The following is a 24,886-nucleotide window of genomic DNA, read 5'->3' on the forward strand; positions in this document are numbered from 1 at the left end:
TCTAATTTAAATTCTTTGTTTAAATTATTACATAAGTCTCCTCCCCCCCACCCCCCCACATTGACCTCTCCCTTGTCGCTTCCACCACCCAGCACACGCCCTCACCCCCTACTGTCTGTTCCATTGGTTATGATCATATGCATGCATACAAGTTTTTTGGTGAATCTTTTACCTCCCACCCCCGACTTCCCTCATAGGTTGGACGGTCTGTTCCATACTTCTGGCTCTATTTTTTTAAAATATATTTTATTGATTTTGTACAGAGAGGAAGGGAGAGAGATAGAGAGTTAGAAACATCGATGAGAGAGAGTCATCGATCAGCTGCCTCTTGCACACCCCCTACTGGGGATATGCCCGCAACCAAGGTACATGCCCTTGACCGGAATAGAACCCGGGACCCTTCAGTCCCCAAGCCGACGCTCTATCCATTGAGCCAAACCAGTCCCGGCACTTCGTTGGTATTTTAATAAGGATTGCATTGAATCTGTAGATTGCTTTGGGTAGTATGGTCATTTTAATGATGTTGATTCTACCAATCCATGAACACTACACGCTCTTCCATTTGTTTATGTCTTTATCTCTTTTTTCAATGTCCTATAGTTTCCCGAATACAGGTCTTTTACCTCCTTAGTTAAGTTTATTCCTAGGTATCTTAATTTTTTGGTGCAATGATAAATGGGATTTTTTTTTAGCTTCTCTTTATTTGAGCTCATTATTGGTGAATAAATTGGTCATAGATTTCTGGGTGTTAATTTTGTATCCTGCTACATTGCCAAATTCATTTATAAGGTTTAGTAGTTTTTGGATAGAGTCCTTGGTTTTTCTATGTACAGTATCATGTCATCTTCGAATAAGGACAGCTTTGCTTCTTCTTTTTCCATTTGTATGCATTTTATTCTTTCTTATTGTCTGATCACTATTGTTAACACTTCCAGTACTATATTGAACAGGAGTGGTGAAAGTAGGCATCTCTGCTCTGTTTCTCTTTTTATGGGAAATGGATTTAGTCTTTGCCCAGTGAGTATGATGTTGGCTGAACGTTTGTCATATAAGGCTTTTATTATGTTCAGGTATGATCCCTCTATTCCCACTTTGCCTAGTTTTTAATCAAGAAAGGGTGTTGAATTTTGTCACATGCTTTTTCTGCATGGATTGATATGATTATGTGATTTTTGTCTTTCAATATGTTTGTGCTCTGTATCACATTTATTGATTTGTTGATATTGTACCATCCTTGCATCCCCAAAATAAATCCCACTTTCTCGTTGTTTATGATCTTTCTTATTTAATGCTGGGTCCGATTTTCTAGAATTTTGTTGAGGATTTTAGCATCTATGTTTATCAAGGATATTGGCCTGTAGTTCTCTTTTTTTGGTGGTGTGTTTATCTGGTTTTGGGATTACGATAATGCTGGCTTCATAGAAAGAGCTTATAAGTGTGCCTTTCTCTTGAATTTTTTGAAATAATCTAAGGACAATAGGTTTTAGTTCTTCTTTGAATGCTTGGTAGAACTCCCTTGTAAAGCCAGGGCTTTTGTTTCCTGGAAGACTTTTGATTTCTGCTTCAATTTCTTTAGTAGTTATCAGTCTATTTAGGTTTTGTGATTCTTCCTGATTGAGTTTTGGGAGTTTGTGTTTTTCTAAGAATATGTACATTTCCTTCATGCTGTTCATTTTTGTTGGAATCAAGCTGTGCATAGTATTTTTTCATACTCCTTTGTATTTCTGTGGGACCGGTTATTATTTTACATTTCTGATGTTTTCTATATGTATCCTCTTTCTTTGCTTTTTGGTGAGTGTATAAGAAAAGTAAAAAACAAAATACTAAAATAATAATAATAAAAAATAAAAAATAATAATTGGAAAAATATATATTAAAAATATATACTAAAGAAATGTAATTTTTCCTTTTCTTTAATCTATCCATCTATGTATTCATCTACTTTTGGAAAAGGAGAATAGAGAGCATCATCTACTTTTGGAAAAGGAGAATAGAGAGCAGATAGCCTTTGTTGGTTATTGAAACTAGGCTATTAGCAGAAGAAGAGAACAAGTGAGGAGAGGAAAAACAGAAGCATTAAAAATAAAAAAAAATAAAAAAAAACACAAACTGACAAACAAAGAAACAATAAGAAGAAAGAAAGTAAGAAAGTAAGAAAGAAAGAAAGAAAGGAAGGAAGGAAGGAAGGAAGGAAGGAAGGAAGGAAGGAAGGAAGGAAGGAAGGAAAAATTTGACTAGTGAAGAAAGAGAAAAGAGATGTGTGTATGGACTTGGAGCAGAGGAGAGGAAATTAGATATCTGAGCATGATCAATTTTTAACAGTGAATAAAAAGAAAGGATAGAAAAAAACTAAAGTAGGAAAAGGAGAAGAGAAACAGGATGAAAAGGGAAAAGTGAGAAAGAAAGTGTTGGCATAAAGTAAAAATTGAGATGGGGTAATATAATGATAAAAAATGAAAATAAAATTAGAATGTGGAACACTAATCCAAAATAAAATAAAATAAAACTTAAAATGGTAAAATAATAGTAATAATATAACACATAAAAATATAATAAGAAAGTAAAATAAAGTGAGAAAAAATTTGTTTCTTAAGTAAAAGATAAAAAAAAATGAAGTAGTGAAGTTTGTTCACTTCAGCAGAGCTTCAATGACCCATGGGGGCTAGTTTAAGACCCCTCTCTATTATTATTCTTGGAACATCTGTTTCCTGTAAGGTAGTCAGCACAGAGTTGAAGTTCCCAGTGATCCACCACTCCACTGTGTCATAAGCCACAACCTTGTTTTCAAGCAGGAGGGATCACCCTGCTCACTTTGTTTCTCTGCCTGCCTTCAATTGTATTTACACAAGCATCTATTTCTGACACAGCCCCTGAGTGTCAGTGTTTCCGTAGTAGTTTCTTGGACCAAATGGCTCCTCAGACCAGTGTCCCAGGGCTCCCTGGGGGTGTTTAGACTCTTCCCCTGCCGCACTCAAGACTGGGTTGGAGGGACGAACTGTCCCAGAACTGGTTTCCTGCTCATCTCTCTTTATTCTGCTCCCCAGTTTCCACAAAATACACCTTCCCCTACAGTCTCTGTGAGTGTTTTTAATTAAAATATCCTATGCAGGGTTTAGCAAGTAAAAGCAAGGAAGTTATAAAGACAAAGCAACCACTTTGCCTAGTGGCTTTCTCCCCCTGGCACTGTGTGGTCAGTATAGCATTGCAGGCTGCCTTTCTGGACACAGTCTGCCAGGCTTAGATCTAGGGTCCCCCACTGCCAGCAGCCCTGTGGACCCCTTTCCACATTCAAGGACTACACTGATCCCAAGGGCCGTGGGTTTGTTGCAATCTCCCGAGATTCTAGTCCTGGCTGTGCGCATTTCTCCCTTCAGCCTGAATCCCAGATTCCACCTCTCTCCAGGCGACCTCTGACCTTTCTGTCCATGGATTGCATCACCAGCTGTGTTTAATTTGCCAATTCTGGGTATATGTTATTCAATTCAGCTGTTTCTTCTATCTCCTTTGTGAGAAGGCCTGTTCACATATTCAGCCGCCACTTTGTCTCCCCCTGGATAAACTTTAGGCGACTGCAGCTGGAGATGCTGGAGTCTCAGTTTCTATGGGTTCACAGCTGAGAGGCAGCTGGTCCTTGGGCATTGTGGCTGAAGGGTCCCAGGAGGTATTGGAGGTCTACCCCAGGTGAAGGTAAGGCTGGGTTTCTGATCACAGTCGCTCGCCCCTTCAAGGTGGCAAGGTCTCTGTGGCAGAGCCAGCCGCTCTGGGAGAAATTTCAGTGGTAATAGAGGCTGCCTAGTCAGGGGAGCCTGGTCTGTCAGTCTCTAACAGTCCTGTGGAATATAACTGTCCCTTACTCACAAATACTCACATTGCCCGCATGCCCATGCCCTTCCCTTTTGCGCTCTCACTCATTCACACTGTCTTACTGACTGCCATCCCATTTGCCAGCATCTTGAATCTCTGTAATTTTTTTTTAATAGTCCACCTCATTGCCAGGTTTTTTGTGTATGTGTGTGTGTGTGTGTGTGTGTGTGTGTGTGTTTTCTCCAATTGATCTATAAGGAAAGAATCTTTCTCCTTTTCATGTCAATTTCTTGGATCTTTTGGAAATGTTTTCAGAGTTCCCAGGCTTTGAATATTCATGTAAGAGCTTGCAATGACTATTTAAAAAGATAGAACCACCAGCTAGTATGACTCAGTTGATTGAGCACTGTCGTATGCACCAAGAGGTGGCCAGTTTGATTTTTTGTCAGGGCACATGGACAGATTTTGGTCTTGATCCCCAGCAGGGGATGTTCAGGAGGCAGCTGATTGGTGGATGCTTCTATCTCATTCTCTCTCCCCCTTCCTGTATCTGAAATAAAATAAAATAAAAATATATTTTTAAAAAGTAAAAAAAAAAAAAAGAATAGAACCTACTTAAGCTTATTCTCTTGCTAAGTACAAATACTTCCAAAATCATGAAAATAATTCCCTTGCAAGTGGATTGACCCTACTTTGAAGTTATTACACAAGTTAAAAAGGATCATAGTAATGGAGAACATTTATCCACTGGGCATACATTAATTTCATTAACTAGCCAACAGACAGAAAAGTTTATTTTTACCAAATAATTTCTGACATTTGACTCTTCTTTAAAGCATATAAGTCAGCCTTGCTATAAGAAAAGTCAACATCCATCCCTGGCCATTGTATTCAGTGGTTAGTGTTGAAGATTTGATTCTGGGTCAAGGGAATGTACCTGGGTTGCAGGCTTGATCAGGCCCTAGTTGGGGCATTTGCAGAAAGCAGCCAATTGATGTATGTCTCTCTCTTCATTGATGTTTTTTGTCTCTCTCTCCCCTACCTCCCTGTCTCTCTTCCTCCCTCTCTCCTTCCCTCCCTCCCTCCCTAAAAAAAATATAATAATAGGGATATATGTTTGTTTTATTTGTATGTAAATCCTTAACAAACAGCCACCCCAGTAACTCCCTAAAAAAAATAGGGATGTATGTTTGTTTTGTTTCCTGCTTTATTTTTCTAGCTTATTTCAGTGTGTTTTATAAAACAAATTGCTTTGTAAAATTTGACAGTCTGAGTAATATATTGCATGAAATTGCTTTACATTCTCTCTTTAAAAAAATCATTGGGTGAGGATTAACAACAACAAAAGAGCCAATGTCTAGAGTTAATGCACACAATAGACCAAAACAATTTTAGAGAGTTATTAACTTTAGAAAAGTGTTCTTCACTTGCAAAAGAGACTGTCCCACAGGGAGATTTCCCTAGTAAGATTTTGCAAATAATATAATGGTTATAGAGTCTCTCTACAACATGTGTTATGTAAAATGAAGTACATCTACTGCTACCTAATGGCAGTGCCTGATCAATTTGCATTCTTCTTCAAGGTTCTAGTCATACTGATACTGTCTTAAGGCAATTATACAACCTTGGAGATATGTGGCCTGACCCTCCCCATTGTTGCAAATATCAGCAAGTTACTTCTATTGCAAACTATATTTGCTGACCAGGTTTAGAATTGAGTGAGGATTTTGGATCATCTAATTTTTATATCAAGACAAAAATAACCCCTCTTAGGCTCTGTAAGGGATATATGTTTGTTTTGTTTCCTGCTTTATTTTTCTAGCTTATTTCAGTGTGTTTTATAAAACAAATTGCTTTGTAAAATTTGACAGTCTGAGTAATATATTGCATGAGACTGCTTTACAGAAATACAGGAAAATCCAGAACAAGCCAATATGAAGGACTAAATGAACTCCACAGCTAAAATATGTCCATGTCTGCATTCTAATTCTGTTTTAAACAGGCCATTAGTTAACAGACTCCTTAATATGGTTTTCATCTTTGTTTGCAAAGAATTAAGGGAAAAAAGCAATACTGTGCTGGTATATTTTGTGAGGACAACATAAGGTAAATTAAAATTTCTATGAAATACCTTAAAATATGAAATTATTACCAAAATGTTTCATTATAACCATCTGAGGAAAAATAGACACATGTGAATATTCTTTAATTAAAATTTGCATTCTTAAACAAATGGTTACTAATTAACATGTGTACATTTAAGTCATTTTGTTGCATGGAATTTCATGAAGTCCATTTTAAAGCACTCTGTTTCTTTAGTGCTATGGTTTGAAACACTGCAGCCTCTCAGTCCACTGCAGGAAGAAATGAAAAATGAAAGGAGACAAAACAGTTTTCTGGGAACTAAGCTTGTAGGGGAACACTAAACACAAAGTGTGATTGATGAATAGTCCTAATTTTTGGCAGAAATTTGTTCTTCCATGTTAATGAGACATATATAGATAGACCCTTTCTTTATAAATTGATTCCATAGTGAAAAAAAGGACCTTGACAAGAAGAGAATTTATTTATTATTTTGTCCTGGTTTACTGGGCATGTATTATCAGAAGGAATCCCACATTTCATGTTTCTGGAACTTTACAATTTTCAGTGCTTCTTTCACATGCATCATCTTATTGGATCCTTGTACAACAAATCCAGTAAGGTAGTAATCTGGTAGGTTCCACCTGCACCCCTTATAAAATAAATTAAGGTAATTAATTTAACTGAACTATTTAGCTATTTGCAGACCCAAAGACCAACAGTATAAGCATAATGCCTTACACTTCGTTAAAAGGAAATATCTTTATTCTTGTAGCTTAAACACTGATTTGTCTTTAGTATCCCCTCTCCTCTTCCTCCCTCTCCTCTCTCAACCTCTTTCCTTCCCTCACACCATCCTTTTCTCCTTTCCCTCCTTCTCCAGTTTATTAAATTGAATTTATCTGTAGACAGTTTTCCTCCTTTTATCACCTATTCTTTCTACCCTCCAAGGCAAGTTTTAACTTGTTAGTCTCTACTGTAAAACAGCCCTCTATTCATATAGTGTCACATTTAAAAGGGAACTTTCAATAATACGTTTTATGATATTTAATTATTTCATTTATTTTGTCATATGTGCATTGGTCATTGGCTATAAATAAGCCTTACTTTAGGACCTTCCCTCAAGTATTGCATGATCCAGAGGATATCTGGGTGAACAAACTATCCTGTTTATCATGAATAATAATTTTGCTTAGCTGCAGTGCACTGGATGAGGGTTGATCCCTCTTCCCCAACCTCTCCCCTCCCATGCTTTGATTTGCAATAATGAAACCCATGCACATCAAATATATCCTGGGAGCAAACATCAAAGTCCTGAATATAATAATCATGGATTTTGAAATCACTGATTAAGGGGAAGCCTATATAGAGAATATAGGTAGTTACAGGGTCACCCCATGGGTATGACTTATATTTTACAGTTCTATCCTTTTGTAACAGAATTTTAAATCTAATTTTAATCTATATATTATTTTCATTAGGCTGGGGAGAAATCGATGTGTACAAGTCAGACCTGCATAAATAACCTGCTAATGTTAAATATAGAAAATTGTTATTAGAACACAGCTAAGAATTAGAAGAGTGGCACTTGCTATTGGCACTAATCTATGTATATCCTATCTAATAAAAGAGTAATATGCAAATTAACCACCACTCTGCTACATCCATGAGCCACATCCATAATTCACGCCAAGCAGGAGCAAATATGCAAATTAACCCAACCGGCCATGGAGAGAGCAGGAGGGAGGCTTGGATTTCCCCTGTGATAAGAGGAAGCCAAGCTTTCCACACACCCTGGCTGGCCCAGGCCTCCGCTTAAGGCTACAAAGTTTCAATTATAGAAGCTAAATAAATCCCAACAGAAATGGCTGCTGCCACGGAGTGAGCAGGAGGCTTGGCTCCACTCCAGGCTACAAAATTTCAATTGTAGAAGATACATAAATCCCAGATACTAGGACCTCTGCTTGGTTCACTGGGGAGCATGACCAACCTGCAAACCACCACAGGCCCCTCGCCCAGGCCACACCATGCCTCAAGGGAACCCCCACCCTGACTCAGGACACTTTTCCGGTCAAACCAGCTGGCCCCCACCCATGCACCAGGCCTCTATCCTATCTAATAAAAGAGTAATATGCAGATTGATCATCACTCCAACACACAAGATGGCTTCCCCCATGTGGTCAAAGATCCTGCCCTCATGTGGGCACAAGGTGGCCACCTCCCAGCAGGGGAGGACAGTTGGGAGGGACCAGGCCTGCAAGGGAGGGCAGTTAGGGGTGACCAGGCCAGCAGAGGATGGAAGTTGAGGGCAATCAGGGTGGCAGGGGAGCAGATAGACATCAATCAGGCTGGCAGGGGAGTGGTTAGGTGGTAAATAGGCTGGCAGGCAGAAGTGTTTAGGGGCAATCAGGAAGGCAGGCAGGCAAGCAGTTGGGAGGCAGCAGTCCTGGATTGTGAGAAGGATGTCCAACTGCCCGTTTAGACCTCAAACATCCCTCAAGAGGTCCCAGATTGGAGAGGTTGCAGGCTGGGCAGAGGGACACCCCCCCCCCCCATGCATGAATTTTATGCACCGGGCCTCTAGTATATGTATAAAAAGGTAGCTATTGAAACAGCCATAAAAACCTAACAACTCGTCGCTATGATGCCCACTGTAGCGAATCAATGGGTGAGGCCTGCAGCCAAATTCATAGCCCCTTTCCCCAGCCAACCTGTCCCTTATTGGACTCTCACACCCAGATTAAGGATCAAGAGCAAGGCTTGCCAGCCAAACACCCCTTCCCTTTCCCCCCAGCCAGCCCCGCTCCATCAGCCAACCCCACCATAATAGGCTCCCAGCCCCTCCCCCAGCAGGCTGCCCCTGATTGCACCCCCCACCCCAATAGGGGGCAGGGCTGAGTAGCCAACCTCCTATAGCCCCTTCCCCCAACTGGCCATGCCCCCAATGGGACCCCACCACCCTGATAAGCCCAAAGCTCCTCCCCCTGGCTAGCACTGTCCCCTGATTGCCACCCCACCTCAATAGGAGACAGGGCTGGCCTGCCAACCACCTAAAGCCCCTCCCTCAAACCAGCCATCCTTCATGGCAGAAAAACCTGTGATAAGGTTATTTGGCTATATTTCTGATTCCTGAAACTATGTGATAAGCTTTGGAGGCCACATGCTATTTACCCATAAATTTTTAGTACCACCCAAGCATATGACGGATTGCCAGAAAGTTTGTATAAACAAATGAATAAGTGGATTGATGCTGCGATCACACAAGACATTAAATACAGCCTTTTTTGGGACATGTCTTAGAGCACACAATAATCCCACCTCATTATTTTGTAGTCAATCATATAGTATCTTGATATGGCTACAAAGAATCACTTGTCTAAATCATGTGTTATTCACCATATTTACTTTTAAATGATTTCTGATTCTTTAGGAAACTAAAATCCACACTCCAATGATAAGATTACCATCCCCAAATGGTGATTTAATTGCCAATGACTTTTAGCAGTGTTTTGTGCAATTGTCCTCATCACTGGAAGGAATGTAGAGACTTTGAGTCAAATTTCTTTGTAGGCATTTCTTGGCTTTCCCTATGTTGAGAGTTCTATAAAGAGAAGTTTTCATAGCCCCGCATTAGAGCACTTTGGTTCCTAGCACATGATAGCTTCTCTGGATGTAATGTTTATTCTTGGGTAGGTTGAATTTGTGTGAATTTTTTGAGGATCTATCAAGTGTGCCCCAGGTAGAAATAAACCCAAAATATTATTCCAGTCTATGAACTCTGCAGGCCAGGTGGGAATCAATGAGATTGCTGAGATTTTTGTGGATTCCCAGAAAGAAGAAAAAGAAGAAAAATGTTCAATTGTTTAGTTGTCAGAGAAAGGCAGCCTCAATGAGAGGAATCTTCCCCCTTTTTGCTTAAGTGACTCTCTGAAAGTGCTTTAGATCTTGTTGTTGTGGTAGTGTATATTGCTTACAATGATATCTTATTTGAAAGTGAAGGAAGTTAGGACCATGGAGGCATTGCTAAGAAAAGACTGGTGTCCAGAAAGCTTGCAGTATTTTTACAAGGTAGTTTAAGTTTTTTTTTTGTTTGTTTGTTTTTTATTAAAAGTTATTCCTGATAACATCTCATCAAATGAGCAAAAATCTAATGGTTTCCTTGGTGCCCCTGTTACATGTAGCTCAGTTAACATTTTCTTTATTATCTTACACTCCAAGTGGATCCCTTGCTATTTATGGATTACTTGGGATTAAAATCTGCCGTTCATTTTATTTTGCTTACAAATGGCTACTTTAATAGATGTTTATTGCATGTACACACATACACAAAACTTGAAAGAAGGTTTTCTATTTGTATTTTTGTTTCTGAAACAGTTGGGTCAGAAACCCTTCATTTGTATGGACAACTCTAAAGAAAACATGGTCAAGCATGTGGCAGAATATCACATTCCAGGACTAAAAGTCCCTTGGGCTGTTCTCTCATGTCTACTTATAGAATTACTGTAAATTCCTTGCTTCTATATTGACTTGCTTGTAAACTTTACTGTAAGGTAAGGGTGAGCAGGATTTTTTTTTTTAACTCAAGGTCTAATGACCTAAAAATTAATCAATTTAATAATCAATTTGTTTTACCTAAAAGTAAAAGGGAGTCTTTCTGTCTTGGGCAATTGAAAATTATAGTTTATAGTAATTGGAGAATCTATGAAAAGTAAGTACAAGGACTGAATATTTATTTTCTAATATTTAATCCCCACGTAAACAAAGCTCCATATGACAGCTTGATGCTTATCGTTTTTATATTTGACTCTTGTATTTGTCTGATATATTACACTTATGTGGCTGGTTCTAATTTTTACATGACCTTACTACAAAAAGAGCTAATCATTAACCAATGGTACTTGTATTGTACTTCGTGCCTTTTTTAAATTATCATACAAAATACTATATATAGTCTTGTTTTCCAATGAAAATAGTTTATGCTATTAAAATAGAGCACTAGTTCAGTGTTTTTCAACCTTTTTTGGGCAAAGGCACACTTGTTTCATGAAAAAAATCACGAGGCACACCACCATTAGAAAATGTTAAAAAATTTAACTCTGTGCCTATATTGACTATATATAAAGTAATTCTCTTGAATAGGAATCAAATAAACACAAAGAAAGTATTTTATAATTACTTTATTATGAAATATTAAGTAAACAAAATAGTGAAAAATTATAAAATTCTTGTCTTGTCTGCACCTACGGCACACCAGGCAACATCTCGCGGCACACTAGTGTGCCGCGGAATAGCGGTTGAAAAACGCTGCACTAGTCACACAAGATTTAACAAAGAATATCCTTATCTTCCGAAGGGCAAAGGGCAATACCACATGGTTCTCCATGAAATCCATAGCTGCAAATATTGAGCTTTAGTTTATTTACTTTTCTTGTAGGAACATTTCACACCTGAGTGTAAATTCAAAGAATCCGTGTTTGAAAATTATTACGTGACATATTCATCGATGATATACCGCCAGCAGCAGTCAGGCAGAGGGTGGTATCTGGGTCTGAACAAAGAAGGAGAGATCATGAAAGGAAACCATGTGAAGAAGAACAAGCCTGCAGCCCACTTTCTGCCCAAACCACTGAAAGGTAAGCTCAATGTTATAGGAGCTGAGATTAAATGAGTATGAATTTAAATAATTCCTTTTGCACACTTTTGAAAATGGAACATAATCCTTCCACATTAAGGCTTTTATATAAAAATTTAGTAACAGTTTAAACCCTTAAAAACATTAAACTGCAAAAAATAGCATCTAATCTTTTGATTTTAATTTTTCCATTATATATCTAGATATAGTAACACCTTACTTACATGGAACTAGTTTAATTGCTAGTTCAGGACAGCCAAGAACTTCAAATTATGCCAGATTGATCCCTGGGCAGAAAAACAGATGCTTAAATGTGTGTATACGTAACATTTATCAGAAAACTCATTGGACATTCCCTGAGGACCCAACAATATTGTCTCAATTTTCATTCATAGTTTCATTTTTCAGTCATTATTAGCAGACTAGTAGCAAATTAGAAAAGGTGGAGGATAGGAATGGACTGCAGAGAATAGGGATGTTAAAAGTAGTGAGTCATGGTAGAGAAGGACTAGAAAATGCAGACAAAGCAGAGCAAGACCTCCAAGAGGTTACTGGCCTAGGGTTCAACTCTGGGTTTCAAATAGGGCAGACTGCCCAGTAAGTCAGCATAGCATTGCTTCCCAGCACATTTTTCTGGAACCAGTCTACTTGGATTCAAAACCCAGCTTTACCCTTTATTAACTGGATGGTCTTGAGAAGATTATTGCCACATGTGTGCCTCAAGCTCCATGTCTGTAAAATATGAATAAGAGTAGTATGTCAGAGTATTCTTACACAGATTACAAGAGTTAATGAATATGAAGCACTCAAAACAGTATCTAGTACATTGTAAGTATTCCATTAACACAAGCTAGTACTATTATTTACAGCATAACAATAATCATACTTATCATTTTTTTTCATTAAGAATTGTGCTAATATTTAGACTTTTGGGGAGTTTCATTTTAAATCATGATAAAAATCAACATTTTAAAATGTTTTTAATAATTAGCTTGCACAACATTCTCTAGGTCATGTTTAAACTTAGAAGAGCTTTATTAAATACATTTTTTCATTAATCCTCATATACATAACCATAAGTGATGGAAATTAGGCATTAGAATTCTTTATTTACTACTTCACCAAAAGTAGATTTTACTTAGTCTGATCCAGTTCACTTCTGACTGAGTCCTTGAAGGCAGCATTTTTCTTGTTTGGCCTTAAGTGTGGAAGCCTAGTAACTAGAAGAAGAGTTGAGGGCCAGTATGGTGTGTCTATTTAAAGGCATCTGACACCCTTTTTCTGTGCTTTTCAGTGGCCATGTACAAGGAGCCATCACTGCATGATCTCACGGAGTTCTCCAGATCTGGAAGTGGGACCCCAACCAAGAGCAGAAGTGTGTCTGGAGTGCTGAATGGAGGCAAATCCATGAGCCACAATGAATCAACGTAGCCAGTGAGGGCAAAACAAGGGCTCTGTAACAGAACCTTACTCCAGGTGCTGTTGAATTCTTCTAGCAGTCCTTCACCCAAAAGTTCAAATTTGTCAGTGACATTTACCAGACATATGGGCAGAGTTCACTATTCTATCTGCCATTAAACTTTATCATCCATAGTAAAGCCCCATAATTTAGATTGAGCTTGTGCAAAGAATGCTAAGCATTATCAGTGAACTAAATCCAGGAGAAGGACTGCTCAATTTTCTCATGATCTCACTTTAAGTTTTGGGATGACAAACCACAATCATTTCACAGCACTAATGCTGATAAAAATTTGCCCTCCAAGAAAGAAAATTCAAAAGACCACAATTGCTCTTCAAAAATAAAACAAAATTAACTGCTTACATGTTTTGTAGAGGCAAACAAAATTATGTGATCTGTGTGTTTTCTTGGCTAAATGTTTTCTATCTATGCTTGATTCAACTGTATTCTTTACTTTGGTATAGTGCAACTTTCTGATTTCTGAAATTCAGTGGTTCTATTGACTCTGTGTCACTTAATCCAAATCAACCAAATTCAGGGTTGGATCTGAATTGGCATCTCAGGCTCAAGGAAACAGTGTTCTTGTGATTTTACCAATTTTGTTGTTGTTGTTGTTTTGTAGTACTCTGGTCAAGTTCTTGTGCTGTACTTTGTGCATAGAAATTGAATTGCATTGTCAACCCCAGTCAATAAATATTACTTAAACAACAAAAAAAGATTATCCTCAAGTTTAGATTTCTCTTAATTCCATTTGTGTTATCATGTTAAACTATTGTTGTGGCTTCTTATGTAAACACAGGAATTGTGGAATTGTGATATTGTCTTTTGTGTTGTTAAAATAAGAAATGTCTTACCTCTATGTGTATGAGTCCTCTTGTCACTGTATTTGGCACGTGAATATTATGTACAAGGAAATATTAAGACTGGTTACCCCTAAACAACATATACTTATACTTGCTTCTGGAAAAGTGTTTAAGACTTAGCTAGGTTTCCATATAGATCTTCATATCTGTTGCATGGAAGAAAGTTGGAATCTTGGCCTAGAGTTGCATGATATGTAAGATTTTGTGCATTAATAATTGTTCAAATCTGTGTTCCAAAAGTGGACATAGCATGTACAGGCAGTTTTCTGTCCTGTGCACAAAAATGTTTAAAAAAGTTGTTTAATATTTGTTGTTGTATATCCAAATACGCACTGAATAAACTCTTTATATTCAATCAAAGAAAAATTCTTCAACTTGTATTTATTGAGTGTCTATTACTTACCATTAACTGTCATTGAAACTGGAGTTAAATCTTGAATTATACAAAAGGTCACTCCCCTCAGACAATCTACATTCTAAATATTCATGTTAACATGAATACACTTTAAAGAATGATTATTGTACTAGTTATTTTACTTGGACTTACATTGGAACAAAAATTCTCATTCACATTCAGTGATGGAGTTGCACAAATGAGACCTATGTTCTAGTATTCTCTCTGCCATCCACACTATTTTCCCTTTTGTTGCTCGTTTTGTAGGTAGAGGGAAGACAGATAAATAAGCATCTAAGGTCCTTTCCACCTCTGAGAGCTGAAGGAAAATGTAAACATATTTAATGTTGTTGACTATTCACTAGCTCCCCAAAGTTGCCATTGCCTGGAATTTCGTGCTTTAGGAGTAGCCAATATATTAAGGTAAAATTAGATAAATAGGTAAAACATAATTGAATGGTTCTTTTCAGGGCATCCATAAAATAAAGTTACTGGGGCCATAATTAGCATGTCTTTGTACAGAGGGGAAGCTGCCCAATGCTAAGTTGTTTCAGCAGGAGCTCCTAGCCCAACCCAGTTCAGTCACCTTGGGATTCCATCTTAAACCCTCATTCTGCCTGAGTTTTAAAGTATACCTGCGTCCATTGGTTAGGCTTATATGCATTCATACAAGTCTTTTGGTTGATCTCTCCCTCTTACTCCCACTCTCCCCTACCTTCCCTCTGAGGTTTGACAGTCTGATCAATGCTTCTCTGTCTCTGGATCTGTTTTTGTTCATCAGTTTATGTTGTTCATTATATTCCAAAATGCATGAGATCATGTGATATTTATTTGTCACTGACTGGCTTATTTCACTTAGCATAATGCTCTCCAGTTCCATCCATGCTGTTTCAAACAATAAGAACTCCTTCATTTTTACTGCAGCATAGTATTCCATTGTGTAGATGTACCACAGTTTTTTAATCTACTCATCTGCTGATGGGAACTTAAGCTGTTTCCAAATCTTAGCTATTATAAATTGTGCTGCTATGAACATAGGGGTGTATATGTCCTTTCTGTTGGGTGTATCTAGCTTCTTGGGATATATTCCTAGAAATGGGATCACTGGGAGTTCCGATTTTAGTTTTTTGAGAAAACTCCATACTGTTCTCCACAGTGGCTACACTAGTCTGCATTCTCACCAGCAGTGCATGAGGGTTCTTTTTTCTCTACATCCTTGCCAACACTTGTCATTTGTTGATTTGTTGATGATAGCCATTCTGACAGGTGTAAGATGGTACTGCATTGATTTTTTTAAAATTTTTTATTTGCATTTCTTGGATAATTAGTGACTTTGGACATGTTTTCATATGTCTCTTGGCCTTCCTTTGTCTTCTTTAGAAAAGTATTTAGATCCATTGCCCATTTTTTTATTGGGTTGTTTATCTTCCTTTTATTAATTTGTATGAGTTCCCTGTAAATGTTGGAGATTAAACCCTTATCAGAGATAACATTGGCAAATATGTTATCCCATGTAGTGGGCTTTCTTGTTCTTTTGTTGATGGTTTCTTTTGCTGTGCAGAAGCTTTTTATTTTGATGTAGTCCCATTTATTTTCTCTTTAGTTTCCATTGCCCTAGGAGCTGTATCAGTGAAGAAATTGCTCGGCATATGTCTGAGATCTTGCTGCCTGTGGATTCCTTTAGTATTTTTATAGTTTTCGGTCTTATATTTAAGTCCTTTATCCATTTTGAGCTTATTTTTGTGTATGGTGTAAGTTGGTGGTTTATTTATTTATTTATTTATTTTTTGCATTTATCTGTCCAATTTTCCCAACACCATTTATTGAAGAGACTGTCTTGACTCCTTTGTATGTTCATGCCTCCTCTGTCGAATATTAATTGGACATAGTGGTTTGGTTTGATTTCTGGATTCTCTATTCTATCCCATTGATCTATATGTCTGAGGACACGAGTGGTGGGGTGGGGAGGGTAATGGCGGGGTGAGGACACATATGTAATACCTTAATCAATCAATAATTTTTTTTTAAATCGGCAAAAAAGGAACTTTTATCATTTGCAATAGCAGGCATGAAACTGGAGAGCATTATGCTAAGTGAAATAAGCCAGTTAGAGAAAGATAAATATCACATGATCTCACTTATATGTGGGATATAATGATCAACATAATTTGATGAACAATAATAGATCCAGAGACAAATATAATAGTAGGGAAGCTATGGTTAGAGAGCAACCAAAGGACTTGTATGCATGTATATTAGCATAACCAATGGACAAAGGCACTGGGGAGGTGGGAGTTTGCCCAGGGTGGGTGGGAGGGGGTGGTCAATTGGGAAAAAAGAAGACTTATGTAAAACTTTAGATAATTAAAAGAATAAAGAAAAAAAATAAAGTTTACCTGCATGAAGTGTGTACTCAGTTATCTTTATACCATATATCAGAAGTAGACTCATTCAGCCCTGCCCCCTATTAAGTCTTGCTAATTTTCATTCAGTAAAGAAAAGAATGTGTTCTCTTTCTCTTGGTCCTAGGACTTTAAGGTTTGGTTTATTGACTATTTTGATTGCTGCTTTGGCTTTGTCATTGTTCGCTAAGAGCATAGGTCGCTAGTAGTGTACTGACATTGGTGTCTCAGGGAAGCCTGGCATAAATAAGAGGTGATCAAAATACTCTGGAAGAATTCTTTACTGCCAGCATTCTCCTTGAGGTGCCTCAAGTTTTTGTGTTTTGTGTTTTTTTTTTAATAGAAGGGGGTGTTTATATAAAACAACAATCAAATACTTGCAAAAAAAATTCTGTACAAGTGCTGATGCTTTCACACATCTTCATTACACACACTTCAATAACATTTCTTATGGCAGAATATATTACTCCTGCCAAATGTTTGATAAAAGAGTCGTTTGGGAAAACACTGCAAAGACTTGGCTCTCAAAGCTGTTTGTAACATCAGAAACACCTGGAGGGTTTATAAGAAAGACTCAGATGGCTCAATCCCATCTCCAGAGGTTTTGATTAAGCAGGTCTGAGATGGGCTTAAGACTGGATTTCTACCAAGTTACCAGAGGATATTGAGGCTGCTGGACCTGGGGAACCACACTTTGAGAACCACTGGCATACACTAATTCCTGTTTTGGGGTTCAAAATGTATGTTAGTATAATAAATTCTTAAAAGCCTGTATTATAGCTAGCAACCAAAGGACTTGTATGCATGCATAGTAGCATAACCAATGGACACAGACACTGGGGCAGTGGGGGCTTGCCCGGGGTGGTGATGGGTGCAGGGGGTATCAATTGGGGGAAAAGGAGATAATGTAAAACTTTAGACATTAAAAAAGTGCCCTGTGTTAAAGTAGCCTGCTTAACTTTGAGAAATGCTAGTATAAGTTTTTGACCATGAAGCCAGAGTTGCCCAGAGCACATATTAACACTGCAATAGACTAGTGGTGGCTCAAGCCTTTTATGAGTACCAGAATCACCTGTGACATTTAGTTTGATTCCATAGTTTTAGGCTAGACCTGAGAATCTTCCAAATCTGATACCCACCACAACTTTGAGAACCACTGCTCTGTGGCATAGCACTCCATCTCATGTTGTTACCATTGTCTGTGAGTGCATATCCAATCCTAGCATTGTATTGAGCATGAGGGACAAAGGGGAGGACCCAACCACTTTCTTCAAGCTTCTTAGCCTATCTAATAAAATAGTAATATGCAAATTGATCATACCTCTGCTACACCCACAAGTCATGGCCACCATCCAATCAGAAGCAAGCATGCAAATTAGCCCAACCAAGATGGCTGTGGCCATGGAGCAAAAAGGAGGCTTAGGTTTCCCTGGCCATGGAGGAAGCCAAGCTTTCCACATACCCTGGCCTGCCCTGGCCTCTGCTCTAGGCTACAAAGTTTTAATTATAGAAGATAAATAAATCCCAGATACCAGGGCCCCCACTTGGGTTACCAGTGGGCGTGACCAGCTTTCAAAACACCAAAGGCCCCTCATCCAGGCTGCCTCACACCCCAAGGCAACCCCCACCCTTATCCAGGACACCCTTCAGGGCAAAGCAGCTGGCCCCCAACAGTGTACCAGGCCTCTCTCCTATCTAATAAAAGAGTAATATGCAAATTGACCATCACTTCACACAATGTGGCTGCCCCTATGTGGTCAAAGATGGCCAGTAGGGGAGGGCAGTTGGGAGGGACCAGGCTGGCAGAGGAGTAAGTTGGGGGCAACCAGTCCTGCCAGGAAGGGCAGTTTGGGGGGGGACCAGGCTTGCAGGGCAGGATAGTTAGGGGCAATCAGATTGGCAGGGGAGTGGTTAGGGGGTGATCAGGCTGGCAGGCAGAAGTAGTTAGGGCTAATCAGGAAGGCAGGTAGGCAAGAAGTTGGGAGGCAGCAGTCCTGGATTGTGAGAGAGATGTCTGACTGCCTGTTTAGGTCCCATCCTACCTTGATCGGGTCTAAACAGGCAGTTAGACATCCCTTGAGGGGTCCTAGATTGAAGAGGGTGAAGGCTGGGCTGTGGAACACACACACACACACACACACACACACACACACACACACATCCCGTTGCACAAATTTTGTGCACTGGGCCTTTAGTAATTTAAAAGCAAAACAAATGCCAGCTTTTTCCTCCAGAAGTTGTTTGTACCTGGAGAGAAACATACTTATTGCCATGGAATCCCTAAAGGATTGAGAGGGGAAGTGATCTGTTGCACTCCTCCTCACCTTCCTTGCCCCAGTTCTAAGGCAGTCAAGCTCACTGAATTTTTGTTTCAAAGACCCCAGCTACATGTTTCCAAAATTTTCCAATCATCCATTTTCTGCATGAACACTTGGGGGGAAAATTAATCTATCCATCAGTACCAGCTGATTATATCCATTCTGTAATAAAATCAGAATTGATAACTATTTTGAATAGATATATTATAATTTGCTGTAGAAGCCTCATTTAGCTGAAATGTGTCCTCCCTAGCACATTGATATTTCTGCTTACAGGCTCTTCAAGGCAATCTAGGCTTTTTCTATCATGCTTCCCCAAATTCTTGCAAGCTCTACTCAAAGGCATTTCCACATTTTAGGTATTGATTATAGCAACACCCACATGTCAGTAACAAAATATGTACAGGGATATGGCATTGGCATAATAGATGACCACTTCTAATCACCAAAATAAGAGGTACTCCAAATTATTATCCATATCTACAGTGAAAACTTTTCATCACTCAGTATGCAAAGATGTAGGCTCATGGTTTGGCTTGATGCAGTGAGCTATCCTGGGATGAAAACACCAGGTAGCCATGCTAGCTTTTTTTGTTTGTTTGTTTGTTTGTCACCTTGGGTGTACCTTTTCCCACTAAGGATTGAGAAGGCTTTAGTGGACTCAACAGGATATATCTCTAATTCTCGGCTGCTTTTAGCTTTATATGAAAAAAGAAAGGAGAAAAGTCTTAGTGAATCAGTATCTGGGTCTTTCATAGATAATCACCTGGGACCTTTTTGACCTTTTAACATTATGCTGCTTTTTAGAGGTCAGCTTGAATTTGTTGCATGGAGAACAGTTGTACATGTCAAATCAATCATCCCTTTTGTTAATATCACATGAGTACCAAGAGTCTGATATTTATTTCATCACATTTACTCTGATAAAAAAAAATACAAAAAGTACATGGCATCACTTTGAGAATGTTCTAATTTCTATGTGGGCATTCTTGAAGAGATTTGTAACAGCTGCAATTTTGTCATATTGTAGGAAGTCTTTCTAGAACACGTAGCAGGGATGGTTTTCAGTATTAGAATTCTAAAACAGGAAAATATCAATCTAATTTCTCTGTTTCTATTAATGCTTTTTCAAACACTATTCCTTTCTATCTCTCATACAATCACTTTATAGGTGCACACACACACAAAGAGAAGCACCCACTAAATGTGTCAGAAATGCTCTATTCCTCTGGGAGGATGAGCATATCTGTTCAGTAGGGAGACTTGGACAGCTATGTTAAAAATCCAAGGCTCTCTGTCTTCTGATACTATATTGCCAGCTATTACACTTCTGTACATTAATGAGTATTGCCATGTTTGTCTCACTTGTCAGCATGTCTGTGAATTTTTTACTTTAAATAATTAATGTGCACTTTTAAAATATTTTTTTTTTACTTTTAAAATAATTTGTTTCCAATTTTGTAGAGTTAACAATTAGAGTAAGAAATGTACACAGGTGATGACTGAGTAAAGCTCAGCTCCTGTGAGTCAATTGCTCTGCTTTTGGCTCAGTTGATATTTATTACCTTACTAGAGGCCCAGTGAACAAAATTTGTGCACTGCGGGGGTTCCTCAACCCAGCCTGCACTCTCTCGAAGTCCAGGACCCCTCAGGGGATGTCCACTTGCTGGCTTAGGCCTGTTCCCCATAGCAAACAGGCATAAGCCGACAGTTGGAAATCCCTCTAGCAGTCCAGGACATCTCGCTCCTTACTGCTCACCTGCTCACTGCTCCTTACCACTCAGCTCATGCTCCTCAGCACTGCCATGGAGGCAGGAGAGGCTCACACCACTGCCACTGTGCTCGCCAGCCGTGAGCCCTATCTTTCTGTGTAGTTGTTTGTATGCCAACTGCTCTCTTCCTTCTCAGTTAGGGTGAGCAGCATGTGAGGGCAGAGTGCACTGTCATGGAACACAGAGGGCTGCCCAGAGCTTTGGGATGTGGCCAGGCCCATGGGGTGAGAGTTGAACACAGAGACGCTGTCTCACCCAATTGTGGGGCAGGCTGGCCAGCCTTCATCTGCCTTACCCCACCCAGAGAGGGACCAAGCATGGTGTCTGCCTCTCCATTCTCCATCCTTCCATCTGTGACACCTATCACCCTTACCAGGCCTCCCCCAAAGTGAGTTCCGTTCAATCCCTGAATGTAAAAGGGTGTGCGGGAGGGTGGGGGGAGAAGAGCCACCACTCCAGTGCCCCCTGATTCCCAGCAACAGGACCTGATCTCAGGATGATGGCCACAGCTGCAGACCATATATCTGTTTTAAGGGAAGTTGGGAATGCATACTTTCATATGAGCCCCTATTCCAAAAGGTGGCAGTTTATTCACATTGTGCCAAAGACACCTTCAAGAGTAACATAAGTGGGTAAAGTCAGCCAAACCAGGCCATTTCATCATCCAATCTCTCTTAGGCATGCGGACAGAACCAAGTCTCAGCTCTTCACAGGACACTTTGGTTTTTTTGTTGTTGTTGTTGTTTGTGTTAAGCCTAAAGGACAGTAGTCTGTCTCCATTCTTGTTCTTTGGGATTTTTTCATCATCAGATAAGAGGATGCATACATTAGGGAAATCCTTTTGAGATACAATATTCCAGTTACATTCTTGTGAGGATGACAGTGCCCCTCAGAGAGAGGGAGCCGACAGATGAGGAGCAGGGAATTCTGAAAACCAAAGCAATGATGCTAAGCCTTTCCTTCATGTGTCTGACACCCCCCCTTTAGGCAGCCTGTAGGCCGAGCATCTGCTGGACCTTTACCACTTGATGTCCTGGAAGGCTGCCCTGGGTCCTGCTAGGTGGTGTGCAGGGCTGCCCGGGCCCAGGGGGAGTTGCCTCCCCACCCCAGCCATTCCTGGTACAGCTCTTGCACATGGGCACTGGTTTCTGGGAGCCACCCTGGGATGGCAGTGTAGATGCCTTCCATCTGCCGCAACAGTGCCCCGTCTGCACACCAGTTGTCCGACTGGGCCTGGCCCCTGCTGCTTAGTCATCCCCAGCGCAGGCCAGGACCTCCACGAAGTGGCAGGGGAACTTGCCCCTCTACAGCTTCAGGACCATTTCTGGATGTTCAGAAAGCCATAAGCGCCTCAAAGCATAGCAGAGCCTCTCTGTCCCTTTTAAGGGTGACCTCCTGGAAGTTTTTGTTCTTCAGGATGTGGTAGGTGAGCACTCCCATGTCCTCGTGAACAGCTCCTTGGTCATGTGCCTGAAAATGTGTGCCAGGTACCCGTCTGAGCTGGTATCCTCGTGGAGCCTCACCTCCTTCTCCTTCATGTCTCCAAACAGAGTGTCCTTGGCAGCATCATTCAAGGCGAGGTCACTTTGCTCCATTATATGGACTATTTCACCCGAGTTTAACACCCTGGGAATTATGTAAAGCTGTGGGAACATCTTCTCAAAGGGCCTCCAGTTTCTTGTCATAATACAGGGCCAAAATGATGTAGAAAATCTTGTCTGGGGACAGGTTCTGCTGTCTGGTGACATAATCCTTCACCAGAGAGCCCGTGATCTGCTGGGGAGATGTGGCCGAGCAGATGTGGGGTTTATGGAATGACATAGCACATGCTCTGCATATCAGACCCAGCCAGGGCAGACAGAGGTCAGCATGAGAAGTGGGGCTTTTCCTCATGGTGCTGGCAGTACCGACGCACAAATTCCTTCTGACTCTCCAGAATTCTGATTTTCACAGCTATCTTCATGTCAGAGAGTGCACCCCAAGGCTTTTGAGAAAGCCACAGTCTTCTGGATGCATCAGTGACACTGAGGCTGAATGTAGTAGCAAAATAAGGCAGAAACTAAGGACACAAAGACACTGCCAGCACCTTGTGCTGTGAAGTATCACATTTCTTATCATGGTTCAGAGTATGGAAGAAGTCCTTGGTGTTCTGTTGAGAAACTTAGACTGCTTTCTCTGCGGTCTCACAAAAGTCACATAATAGGCAGTCAGTCAGTAATATCTTGGCATCGGTCAACTTATGGAATTCTCCCTTCTCTCTGTTCTCCTGAGCCAGATTCCAGACATTGACTGCGACATTCTCTTGGTCATTGGTTTGTTTTTGTTTTGTTTTTTTACTACATGAGGAGCAGGGAATTGATCACACTTCATCTGGAGTGGACCGGATAGGGGCCGGCTAGAGTGACCTGGAAGAAGCCTAGGGAGAGCAGTCAGTCACTGCTGGTCACCCCTGGGGCTACTGGCAGTATCCTTTTTTTCTTGTGGAGTGTCTAGGTAGGGAAAGCAGCCCCAGGGCCAGAGTTCCAGGAGGCTGACAGTGCTGTCAGGATTGGGCCAGAGGCACTGGTTCATTGGTGCCTGTCCTGTCCTCTGGAAATTGAACCTATAGAACTACTAAGGAAGCCAGTCCCCAGTTCTGCCCCTCCTCCACCACCGATTGATTGGAGTCTGAAGGCTGGGAGGAGGGACCAAGAGGCCTGCCTTTCAGCTGCTCAACAGTGCCCCACACCATTCACTCTGGTTCCTTGTTAACCATCCCCTGATCAATGGGAACCTGTTGGCCAGGGGAGAGAGCAAGCAGTCTGCCTCCCACCTGCTCACCAGTTGCTGCTGCCATGGATTTATTGGAGCCTAAAGGACCCCACTTCCCCCATTAGCCATCCCCTGATCAATGGAGACTGAGGGCCAGGTGATGGACTGGTTGTCCGTTCGGTAGTTACAGATCCTGGTTCTTTAAATATATATATAAGCTGTCAATGCTGCACAGAATGTACTAAGATCTGCATAAAGCACTCACATAAGGATGAATAAATTGAGACTGAGTCAATCTTGAAAAAAAAAGAAAAAGAAAAAAAATAGTCTAGGTCCTATACTCTAGGGTTTAACAACAGAAATTTTCCTTACTGGCTTACTGGGATTAATAAAGTGGGGTGCCAATTGGAAATAACTATTCAGTTTTATGTTCTTCACTATGCAAACCTCTCCATCGCTAATACCCCTGTACAAATTGAATGATTGCAACCCAATTGCTATTTTCTTCTTTTAAAATTGCAAAACCAAAATGGATTAGTTCTAAATGGCTGGCTGCACTACAGTTTTCCCTTTAATCTAAACCAGATGAGCGAAACAGCTTAAAAATGTTTGCATTTCATGGATCTTAGGGACATTTAAAAATATGTCACCATTACACTCACCAACATATTGAATGTCAACTACACAGAAAACAAAATTGTGTGTGTGTGTGTGTGTGTGTGTGTGTGTGTGTGTGTGTGTGTGTATTGTGGACCAGCAGGACAGTAAATAAAGAGTCCTGCTTCCTACTCTCAGGGAGGTTTCAGCAAAGATAGTTTCAAATGCCCTTGGTCACAGGAATTACATACACGGTGGGGCAAAATAGGTTTGGAGCTGTTTGTGTGGAAAATAACCAATAATTAGTAAATAATTATACAAGAATAAGCTCTGTGTTTCATGTACTCACAACTGGAAAGTACTTGTACCCCACCTTTATAATATTGTGACTAAACTTTGCTAGTACCCAAATACATAGGTTTTATTTCATAGAAACTCTCAGTTTCTCTCATCAAATTTAGTCAGAATATGATAAATGCTATAACACAATCAAATTACCAGAGGGAAAATGTTGATTAGGGAAAGTTCATAAGTTTCAAAGTTGATTCTCAAAAGATGAGTAGGACTTTAATAGTTAGAAAGGTAGTAGATGACTCTAGGCAAAAACAAATAAAACAAATACAAACACAAAAATTCACATTATAAGCCAAGGGATAGTGTCATGACATAGCACTGAGTGTCAAAAAAACATTATTTAGCCTAGTGTAACTGGACAATAGGAGTCAAAGTCCATGATATGCAAGAGATGTTTAGGAAAAGAATGATCTATCTGAAATGCTTCGTTCATTTATGTCTCATGACCTGAAAGAGAC

The 24,886-nt window shown here is 39.9% G+C and overlaps 1 protein-coding gene and 1 pseudogene across 5 annotated transcripts in view; one reads left to right on the top strand and one right to left on the bottom strand.

The window, feature by feature from the left end:
• The window catches only part of FGF13 (fibroblast growth factor 13), a 519,688-nt gene extending 505,488 nt beyond the window's left edge, over positions 1-14,200 (top strand). For all 5 annotated transcript variants that reach the window (XM_045583478.1, XM_036443337.2, XM_036443342.2 and 2 more), the window contains 2 exons: positions 11,321-11,519; positions 12,813-14,200. In XM_045583478.1, coding sequence (XP_045439434.1) covers positions 11,321-11,519; positions 12,813-12,949 — 336 coding nt within the window. In that variant the 3' untranslated portion in view covers positions 12,950-14,200. The remainder of the gene's footprint in view (positions 1-11,320; positions 11,520-12,812) is intronic.
• Positions 14,201-21,737: 7,537 nt separating this feature from the next.
• On the bottom strand, positions 21,738-23,076 carry LOC118722139 (annotated as a pseudogene).
• Positions 23,077-24,886: the final 1,810 nt, after the last annotated feature.

This window comes from Pipistrellus kuhlii, unplaced genomic scaffold (genome assembly GCF_014108245.1).
Source record: "Pipistrellus kuhlii isolate mPipKuh1 unplaced genomic scaffold, mPipKuh1.p scaffold_m20_p_19, whole genome shotgun sequence".
NCBI classification, from domain to species: domain Eukaryota; kingdom Metazoa; phylum Chordata; class Mammalia; order Chiroptera; family Vespertilionidae; genus Pipistrellus; species Pipistrellus kuhlii.